Consider the following 10,921-nt stretch of genomic DNA (forward strand, 5'->3'; position numbering starts at 1 on the left):
CTTCAACCACTTTAAAAATCATTTTGAAAAGAGACATATATGTAGGTCAATTGTGTGTACAATGTCTATCAAGGGTATGTTAGAGTTAGACGGAGTTTCTTCAACTCAACATTTTTCTTTGGAGGAAATGTAAGAAGCATTGTGGAATTATGAAAGCTTCAAAATTTTTGGTCTCAATAGGATTAATTTTGGGTTTTTAAAAGAATTTTGGGAAGACATTAAATAAGATCTTATGAAGTTATTTACTGATTTTCAAATCCATGGGAGGTTGGTGTGTGGCTTGAATAGTATTTTTACCATTGTAATTTCTAAGAAGATGAATTATCAAACTATGGTAGATTATAAACTAATTTCTCTGACTAGGTATCGTCTAAAATGCGTTATTGAAAAGGTAGTTTATGAGTCTCGGTCGTCTTTTTTGAAGGATATACAAATTGTTGATGGTGTCTTGATTGCCAACAAGATTGTGGATGAAGCTAAAAAGAACAAAGGGATTTAATCATGTTCAAGGTTGACTTTGAGAATAGTTATGACTTGATGGATTGGTCCTATCTTCACTGTATTTTGAAAAGAACAAATTTTGCCTTAAAATGGAGGTCTTAGATGCCATAATGTCCAAGGACGACATCAATCTATATTCTTGTTAATGGTAGCCTCATTGATGAATTTATTATGGGTCATGGGTTAAGGTAGAGATGTCTTGTCACCATTTTTGTTTTTATTTGCAACGACAGTACCATGCCAGATGATTAAAAAAATTGTGGTTTTTAAGTGGATGTTCATCATGATGCATTTTTTTAAAGAATTGATGATGATGCATTCTTAAGAGTACTTTTTTCTTAAAGAAATCAGACTAGCCTACCCATCATTCTTAAAGAGTTACCCATTACCTTTTAACAAATGATACTTTGATTATTGATTGAAATAATTGGTGTAATATTCATACAATTGAGATCATTCTTTAGCCTTTTTAACGGATTTTTGAGTTGAAAGTGAACTTTCATAAAATTTTGTTAGTCGGTGGAAATACTTTTAGAATTAGTTTATAAAAATGACACTCTTTTTGTAGTGCATAAAAACTAATCATTAACAAATTTACCAATATATATATATATATATGTGAGAATGAGAAATATGATTCTTTTTTTGTCCTCTTTGACCTCTCGTCCAAATGTTATTTTTTCCGTTTCACAATATTTGTCATTTTTGAAGAACAATTTTATTTCACATCACTTGTCACTTTTAATGCAACATTAATTATTGGCTTGTTAATAAAACTCTTACTTATTTATTGTAGAGAGAAATAATATAACGAAATAATAAATGGTAGGGACATTGCATAATTTATACACGGATCGGGGTTCGAATCCATAAAATTTCATCAAAAATAATAAAATTTATATAGAATATTAAGTTTACCTTAGTTAATAAAGACAATGCATACTAATATATGGAGGTCTGGATTTCAAACCTCATTTACTAACAAAAAAAAAAAAATGGAAAAAAAATGGAGAAAGTATCAGGTGAACGAGAAATATGATTAAAAAACAAGAAAAGAAATTAAGAATATTTCAAAAAAAAAAAAAGGAGAAAAAAACTCATCTTGTCGAATTTCGTGAATCGGCTGTAGTGTATTGCCGTGGTAGCAATTTCTTCAGACCCGATCAGTGGCGTTAGGATTTGCATAGTTGCAATTTCCTCAAACTCCAAGTTTTGCAACTTTCAATCCCAATCTCACCATTTCCAATCCATACATCAAAACCTTCCACCAAAATGATTAACATTTCCAACCATAGAAATTTTTCACTCCTCAAACGCGTTTCATTCGCCAAATTGTTAACCACAAACGAACCAATTCAAGACATTGAAGAATTAACCGAAACAGTATCCAAGGTTATGATGTCTTCTCCTGCAATCACACTCGACACTGCTCTTAATCAATCGGGCGTTAGGGTTTCTCCTGAATTAGTCGAAACCGTTCTCAAACGGTTCGAAAATGCCGGTATGTCCGCGTTTCGGTTCTTCGAATGGGCTGAAAAGCAGAGAAATTACTCACATTCCATCAGAGCTTATCACTTGATGATTGAGTCTTTGGCAAAGATTAGACAGTATCAGATTATGTGGGAGCTTGTTAATTCAATGAGGAAAAAGGGTATGGTAAATGTTGAAACTTTTTGTATTATTATGAGAAAATATGCTAGGGCTCATAAAGTTGATGAAGCTGTTTATACTTTTAATGTTATGGATAAATATGATACGCCGCAGAATCTTGCTGCTTTCAATGGTTTGTTGAGTGCTTTGTGTAAGTCTAGGAATGTTAGGAAGGCTCAAGAGATTTTTGATAGTATGAAGGGTCGGTTTGAGCCGGATTCGAAGACTTATAGTATATTGCTTGAAGGGTGGGGGAAGGAACCGAATCTTCCTAAAGCGAGAGAGGTTTTCGGTGAGATGGTTTCTGCGGGGTGTAATCCTGATATTGTTACTTACGGTATAATGGTTGATATTCTTTGTAAGGCTGGTAGGGTTGATGAAGCTGTTGAGGTTGTTAAGGAGATGGATGATAATGATTGCAGGCCGACGTCTTTTATTTACAGTGTTCTTGTTCATACTTATGGAGTGGAGAGTCGGATTGAGGATGCTATTGATATGTTCATGGAGATGGAAAAGAATGGAATTGCGGCAGATGTTGTGGTGTATAATGCCTTGATTGGTGCTTTTTGTAAGGCAAACAAATTGAAAAATGTGCATCGGGTGTTAAAAGAGATGGAAAGCAATGGGATTGCTCCGAATTCAAGGACATGTAACGTTATCATGAGTAGTTTGATTAGCCAGGGAGAGACTGATAAAGCTTTTAGTGTCTTTCGTCGGATGATCAAGCTGTGTGAACCTGATGCTGACACCTATACAATGCTGATAAAGATGTTTTGCGAGAGAAATGAAGTGGATATGGCTCTGAAAATATGGAAGTATATGAAGTCAAAACAGTTTGTCCCAAGCTTGCACACCTTTTCGGTCCTTATCAATGGGCTGTGTGCAAAGGGCAATGCTATGAAAGCTTGTATTTTACTGGAAGAGATGATAGAGAAGGGAATTCGACCATCACGTATTACTTTTGGGAAGTTAAGACAGTTACTTATAAAGGAAGGGAGAGATGATGTACTCAAATTTCTGCATGAGAAAATAAATATGCTTGTTAAGGAACCTTTGTATGATTAAAAGCATGGAAGGAAACTAGCAATTAGAAACATCTAAAGAATGATACAATGTAGCTTAGACTACTGATTTTTGCAGTCAATACAGTTGCAGTTTCAACCGGTACGATTTTCTTTTATCTCACACCCATGTCTGCTGCTCCTATTATTTTTGTATTGCTTACTTTGTTAATGTTTGTTGAAATTTGGGGCCTAACTCAACCTTACAAAACCGGCTCGTAAGGTGAGGATTGCTCCTCTTTATAAACTCTCATCAAGAGTCTCATCTATCCGATGTGGAACTTGGGTTTTTCCCAATACACCCCCCTAACGCCCATCACTCTTTGGGCTTGGTGCGTGAATAGGTAGGTGGCCCCTGAATTCGACAAGCTTTGATACCATGTTGAAATTTGGGGCTTAACTCAACCTTACAAAACCGGCTTGTAAGGTGAGGATTGCCTCCTCTTTATAAACTCTCATCAAGAGTCTCATCTATCCGATGTGGAACTTGGGTTTTTCTCAATAATGTTTAATATTTTCCTTTTTCTTTAAACTTATTCAGTTTTATCGGAATCCTCTGGTGTGCCATATGCTGCTACTCACACATCACTGGTACCTGCATTGATAATCAACATATCATATTTCACATTACTGCTGATTCCAAATGAGATCACGAACCCATACACATTTAGATTTTACAATATGCTACGTTGGTGTTTAGAATGTAAAGCTTCGATGAGTATTCTAAAAGCTCATAGTGGTTTAATAGTAATACTACGTGCTATATACTAACGGAAAAGCAATAAATTGGCAACCACTAGTGTAAGTAACCTTGCTCTGTTTCCCATGCCCTTGATCTTTTGAATGATTTATTTCCCATGACTTGGTGTATTTTCTATATTTACATCATGAGTAATTAAGTTATTTTGGAAGTGAGTGGGTTAGAAAAATTTCTCATCTTTGGTGCAGTTGGAAAGGAAAAGCCTGATTTATCTTGGAGTGTAGAAAAATCTACAAGCATTAGCTGTGTCTCTCAACCAAGAACTGCATCTTTGGAAGGATATTGGATTTTTACAGCGGACGCTGTCAAAGACATACAGAGGCTATGCACACAGAGGGCTGGTGCAAATTTATGGGAGCTGGTCAGTTTTATTGCACACCCCTAGGTGCAATAGAGGCTGTCGGAGTTGCAGCAAGATGTGTGTGTAACTTTTTCCAGGCAACAAAAGAAAAAAAGCCTCGTTGCATAATAAGAGGATCATGTTCCTGATTTTCGGTCAATTTTTTGTGATGCACAGCCACAAGGAAGCCAGGATAGCACTCCATAATATGCATGCTCAGATTCCTTTGTTATTTATCAACTAGCATCTGTTTGTTTTCCTATGGGGCGGATTTAGTGAGTTGTAACCAGATAGAAGGCAATTGTGCACTTGTAGAGGGTAACATGGCCATTGATAGGTCTATGGGCATAAGAGAACAAGGGAATAAGGAAGGAAACTATTGTGCTTGAGGCTCGCATACGTAAGCCGACAGTAGAGGAAGAAGAGGGACAAGTGGCCCCCGAATCATAGAAAAGAAAGAAGAGCACACACACCAGATTGGACACATGGTCCAAAGGGATTAGATGAGGAGATTCAAGAAACAAGTAGGAAGGAAGGGATGATGATTAATTAGGGGAGAAGCAATTACCAGGGTGTGGAGAATTTCCATGTGGTTGAAGGTTAAGGGCTGAATCGGGATGCTGTTCTCTATCAGTTTGTAGTCAATTTTCATCTTTTCACGGTTCTTGCAAGTAGCCAAGCTCCATCCATAACATTGTCATATTTTTCCTTCTTCTTTTACTTTTATACTTTACATATTGTAAGAAGGAGAAGCATACATTATATATGGTAAGAAAGGGAATCATCCTGTTTTAATAAATTCAATTCAATAAAAATAATGCTTCTTTCTCTTTTTAGATTTACAGTTCTCTATTTGTAGAATTGATCCATTCTTCCAGGCTCCCATCAAATATGAGAACTGAGAACGTAACAGTCTTACCACCCACCCCTTTGTGCAAAACCACACTGCAGATGCAATGCTCATGTCCACAAAAAGTGGCCTCCTTTGCTTCACGTGCGTGCTTCTGCCTGCCGCTGCAGTGTCACATTATTAGATCCCTTGTGACTCCGCCATAATATTGAGCCACCCCCTTTGCCTCCTGTTTATCTCAATTCCATTCACCTTCCTAAATCAACTTTTTTATTGCATAAACCTCTTCTGTTTGGGGTCCCTAGTCTTGTTTTTATTTCTTTATTGTTATTGTGTGGATGTCGTAGGACCCTTGACAATGCTATTTATTAATTAGGTAATTCATTTTTATTTTTTTTTATCAAAACAAACTTAATTCAAATCATTAATCAAAAGGAGTTCGATACCAAGAGGAACAAACTCAAACATGGTGATTATCACAAGAAACGACCGCTCTTACAAGAGTATGATCAACCATATTCGCTTGTAGTTCAACAATCGTCACCTGAAAGTTGGGATTTAAAGACAAGCTAGCTAAAATACTAGAAATTAAATAACCACTCTGATACTCCGGTGGACCGTTACCGGATGGTCTCCACAAGGATATAAAAATCTCAAAAATCACATACTCATGTCTTGGATTGCCCATTTGGTGATTCAGTTATAGACTCCACTCTTCTAAATTGGCTTGTTATGACTTTTATAAATAGTACTTTATGTGGAAAGCTAGATGAGATAAACAAGGAGTTGTCCCAGGAAGCTAGATGTCCAGACACAAAGATTAGAGCTTTTGACTGCTCAAAACATGGTTAGTAAAAATATTGAAACTCTTTTTGCAAAACAACCCGATTCTAGCGCAACGTATGAGAACAATACATATGCAGATGACGGTATTGTGGTAACACACATGTACAGTTTATATTGGTCAAGTAAACTTGTCTGAAAGACTAGCATATCATTTATGCAGCCTCATGTTTTGTCAATAAATCCCAGTATTTTTTTTAACTGAAAGCTCAACTGCTTGTAAACAGTGCAAGTATGTAGATAAGAATGGAAAGCATAGTTGGTCTATGCTGGAAAACTTGCGGTGGTAGTGAATAGTGATTGTTCAGAATACCAGGGTTAAAAACTGAATTGCAAAAGAAATTGACATATCTTTTTCTTGTTTTAGCTGGTCGAACGAGTGTGTCTTGACCCTTGCACCATACCATCACTAAAAGCTCCTCCTGAGCTTAGGAAAAAGCGGATGATTTTTCTTGCTTAGTATCAACTAAATTCTCGTGTTTTTTGGACAGATCATGCCTCCTAAACAAACAAGTAAGAATGTCAAGATTCCACCGAAGAAAAAGCGGATGATTTTTCCGAATAAGTTGAAACAAACGGCTAAGCGTGTTCATGCGTCAGCTGTGGAGTCGCCATTAGATGATGACGCTACAAGACCATGGCAGTCGGATGCAGGGGAGCTGGATGCAGCACCGTCCCCTGCATTGATCCTTCACCATCAGCACATGCGCCGTGGCATACGACGGATCTGAACAATCAATCGGCTTCAGTGCATGAGCACAACAGTGGAGGTAAAGAACCAGCACATTTCAACCCAGAATCATGAGAAACCGGTCAACAAAGTTCACGGATTTGCTTTTTGTTTTCTACCTTCTCAGCATAGTGGAGGGTGTGATCTGTATAGTTGAGTCAATTATTATACAGCAATTTTTTCAAAAGAAATGGAAATGGAATACACTAGAATAAACATACATAGAAGGTTGGAGGGAAGACTTCCCAGTGGAATATTTTTTTGCATAAGTGGATTAGTGATTTTTTCCATTTTCAAAAGGTGAAAATAAAACTTCCAAACTTTTTCAATACCTAAACTTTATAGATAAAACAGTTATTACAAAGAAAACAAGTGACTTTAACCTAATGAAGGTTTTCAAATTCAATTCTGATCAACAATTAGCAATAACATTTCAACCATTGTGCATTGCAATCTTCCAATGTAAAATCAGAGAAATGATTCTGCAATAGTTGAAACTAAATAATATTATCCAATGAGGCATAGATAAAAGTGGTCATCATAGTCATGGCAGAAACTGTTCCATAAGAAAGTTATAAAAACACCCTTCATAAAAATATTTTACAAATAAACAAGTTTCAAGTTAATAGAAGTACTTTTGCTGCTTGACTCATTCGTTCCTAATAACGTGCACCCTAAGCATTTCAATTGATTTGCCTCCATGCAACACAACTTCACACAAGCATCTATCATTTTCTGTAATCTTGCTCTTTCTACAAAAATCTGCCCACCCTAGCTCAAAGACTCGACCATCTTTCCATTTACGTATTTCTCCTCTCTTTTCGATATGTGTTGTGTTGATTTGTGCCAATATGTGATGACAGGCTGCTATTTCATTACCTCGAACATCCTGTCATAACAAAAAATATGAATGCAACTGGAATATCAAATTCTCAACACAATCAATAAAAGTTGACTTCACTTCATAATTGTAAAAAAAAAAAAAAAAAAAAAAAAAAAACGCAAGGTAAATAACTATTATACCTTGCAGTGGCAACATACAAGGCTGATATGCTTTGTAAAGCAAAGGCAGAAATCCTTAACGACATTCTTTAAAATATACTACAAAAGCCAAGAGTGATACCATAAGCACATGAAGGAAGGAAAACATGTAATAGTTGTAAAAGTTTGTTTAGGGTCACAAAATAGAGGTTAAAAGAAATAAGACTAGTTCCTCACCCTAAGCTTAAGAAAAATGAGCTAATTACTCATCTAACAATGCTCCGATGTTACAAAAAAACAATGCATATACACATCAAAGAAATGACAAAGCACAAAATCGAAGTAGAGTATATAAAGAACTAAACCAATTCGTTGGGTCTGTAGTGTTTTGCATAGAAGTAAGGATTTCCTGGCTGAATATACATTTCAACATCAATTTCATCATCTTCATGTTTTGGAGCTGCAGAGCTGCTTCCAATGCTCCCTAAACCACAGTCAATCATTAGGTAAATGTTGACTCTCGAATAAATATACAACTGAAAAAACAAAATAGTATTTTCTTCTTATTATTCTTCAGTATGATGTCAAAAACATACATGCTTTGCAGGTTCTACAATGTTGATGTTCACAGCTTCTACTGATTCCCTTGTCAACTCCTTTATTCTTTTTTCTTTCATTATTATATGCACATCATCATCAGCATCCCCATCGTCTTCATCATCACCATCACCATCACCTTCATCTTTTTCCTCTTCTTCTTCCTCTACCATTGTATAATCGTCGTTCGTCATCATCATCATCTTCACCATCATCATCATCTTCCTCATCCTCCAACATATTATTATTTTCCTCCCCATCCATTACCTTCATCTTTTTACACATTGATGATAGTTCATAAATTTTGAACTTGAATACATTGTTTTCAATATGTCTGAAAACAAGGAAGTCATTGTCCTCTAAAGAATTTTCTTCTCTGAATAGTTTCCAACCATCATCAAAATAAAGCTTGCGACCAATAGAACGTGCTTTGACATGCCAATCTGTTCCTCTATGATCCCTTAGGATAAAATATTTCAATACCCTTTGTTTCGAAAGCATGAGCTTCACAAAAGCAATTGGGATAAGCTGCAATAAATTTTAGAAAAAAAGATGAAGATCAATGTTACTTAATATCAGTTTTTTTTTTGGTATGAAATATATATCATGTAGTTAATGACTACTTACATCACATATTATGCATAAAACTTAATAATAATAATCGGAGGAAGCATGATAAACAACAAGAAAATACCATTCTCTCATAATGCTTCTCTATGAGGAAGACTTTGAAGAAGTCGGGGAACAACTTGGCAGTGTTAGTCGTAATTTGGTTATCTGAAAAAATGCCAACATTCAAATTATAGAACAACCTAAAAATTCAAATCTTTTCTTGATAATTCACAGGCAACAAGTGTCCAAATAAATTGCTCAAGGAATTGAAATCATAGAAAACAAATATTAAAAAAATAAACTCATATATATCATATACAACCATTAAGGCAATAAAAACTTGGGGTTAGATAACTCAACTGATTCAAACTTGAGAGAAAAAACACTATTATAACAATTAAATATTAACATTGGTCATTTAAAAAAAGAAAGGAAGGATGAGAGTTGTTTTACCTTTGGAATGGATGGATGGCATTTGAGAAACAAAGAAAACAATGGAGTTTTGATGCTAAGGGGTCTGTTAGAGTAGAAATATTGATGAGCATTGATAGTCAACAACATATCACATTTCATAGTGAGATCACAAACTCACTCCTACACATTTAGATTTTAGAATATGCCACGTCAGTATTTTGAACGTAAAGCTACAATGAGTGGTAATAGTAATACTACATGCTATGTACCAATAAAGAAGCAAGAAATTAGCGACCATGAGTAATTAAGTTCTATTGGAAGTGGGTGGGTAAGAAAAATTTCTCATCTTTGGTTCAGTTGGAAAGGAAAGGCCTGATTATCTTGGAGTGTAGAAAAATTTAAATGTATATAAGCTGTGTCTCTCAACTAATGATTAATTAGGGGAGAAGCAACTACAAGGGTGTGGAGAATTTTCATGTGATTGAAGGCTGTTCTCTATCTATCAGTCTATCGTCAATTATCAATCATCTTGCAAGTAGCCAAGCTCCATACATAAACATTGCCATGTTTTTTTCTTCTTCTTTTACTTGTATGTATACTTCACATATTTTAAGAAAGGGAATCATCCTCTGTTTTAAATACAACTTAGCAAAAATTACTCTAACGTCCCTTGAGACCTCCCCCTCTATTTTCTCACTCTGCAACAACACCAACACCCCCACCAATGAAAATACTCTATTTCTAGAATTGATCCATTCTCCCAATATGAGAATGAGAATTGATAACGTAACATAGTCTTACCACCACCCCTTTTTGCAGAACCATGCCGCAGATACGGTTCCCACGTCCACAGAGAGTGGCCTCTTCTAAGTGTGTGTTTGGTTTGGCTTCTTTCCAACAAGAAGCACTTCTACAACACCTCAAAAGTGAAAATTGAATTTTCAGAATTGCTTCTACCTTCCAAAAGCAATTTTGGATGAAGTTACAATTCCTAACTTTTAAATTAACTAGAATCAATTCTCCATCAAATTTTATATTTTGATTATTACAATCCATTATTTTCCTTTATCAATTTTTTTTTTTTTTTTTTATATTTAATTTGAGGACCAACGAACCAAATTAGCCCCATAAAATATTTATGAATATGAGTTACCAAATTTTGAGTTTTTTTTACGGTATTTCCGTTCAGATTTGCTGTATTTTTTTTCTTTTACGCTACTTTTTTTTCATTTTTGCCCAACCATCTCTATTATTATTTTATCAAAAAATATAAAATATATAGAACAAATATTTTGTCAAAATAATTTGGTTTAACAATCGTATTTATTATTTTTTAAATTAATATATAGGAAAATTTATTTATTTACATTAAATAATATATTTACCTTTAGTATTGATCTGCACATACATTCGACTATTATGTCCATTTATTTTTATTTAGCTATGTCCATTTTAATAATTATACATTCAAAAGCAATTTTGATAAAAACTATTCAAACAACATTCATCCTAATTAATCAATTCTACGTTATTGTATTCAAACATAAATCAATTCTCTCAAAATCAATTATGATGAAATCAA

The 10,921-nt window shown here is 34.8% G+C and overlaps 1 protein-coding gene and 1 non-coding gene across 9 annotated transcripts; one reads left to right on the plus strand and one right to left on the minus strand.

Annotated features, from left to right (window-relative positions):
• Positions 1 to 1,570: 1,570 nt before the first annotated feature.
• LOC25489697 (pentatricopeptide repeat-containing protein At1g77360, mitochondrial) lies at positions 1,571 to 9,715 on the plus strand. 6 transcript variants are annotated; one of them, XM_013605846.3, is made up of 3 exons: positions 1,571 to 3,315; positions 3,754 to 4,013; positions 4,161 to 5,148. In XM_013605846.3, exon 1 carries the CDS (start codon positions 1,774 to 1,776, stop codon positions 3,214 to 3,216), a length of 1,443 nt encoding a protein of 480 aa, XP_013461300.1. In that variant the 5' UTR covers positions 1,571 to 1,773; the 3' UTR covers positions 3,217 to 3,315; positions 3,754 to 4,013; positions 4,161 to 5,148. The 6 variants fall into 6 exon arrangements, 5 of the variants coding, with proteins under 5 accessions (XP_013461300.1, XP_039687578.1, XP_024635039.1 ...); XM_039831644.1 differs by lacking the exons at positions 3,754 to 4,013; positions 4,161 to 5,148 and adding an exon at positions 9,697 to 9,715; XM_024779271.2 differs by lacking the exons at positions 3,754 to 4,013; positions 4,161 to 5,148 and adding an exon at positions 6,497 to 6,630.
• On the minus strand, positions 6,793 to 10,565 carry LOC25489698 (uncharacterized). Of its 3 annotated transcripts, none has more exons than XR_005645254.1 (6): positions 9,379 to 10,564; positions 9,008 to 9,090; positions 8,313 to 8,841; positions 7,759 to 8,200; positions 7,371 to 7,624; positions 6,793 to 6,880 (listed from the first exon to the last, which is right to left on the minus strand). It is a non-coding gene; the product is annotated as an uncharacterized protein (transcript). The 3 variants fall into 3 exon arrangements; XR_005645255.1 differs by lacking the exon at positions 6,793 to 6,880 and having other exon boundaries at positions 7,109 to 7,624; positions 7,759 to 7,836; positions 8,082 to 8,200; positions 9,379 to 10,565; XR_005645253.1 differs by lacking the exon at positions 6,793 to 6,880 and having other exon boundaries at positions 7,109 to 7,624; positions 9,379 to 10,565.
• Between the last annotated feature and the right edge of the window lie 356 nt (positions 10,566 to 10,921).

Source organism: Medicago truncatula, chromosome 3, assembly GCF_003473485.1.
Source record: "Medicago truncatula cultivar Jemalong A17 chromosome 3, MtrunA17r5.0-ANR, whole genome shotgun sequence".
Lineage (NCBI taxonomy): Eukaryota > Viridiplantae > Streptophyta > Magnoliopsida > Fabales > Fabaceae > Medicago > Medicago truncatula.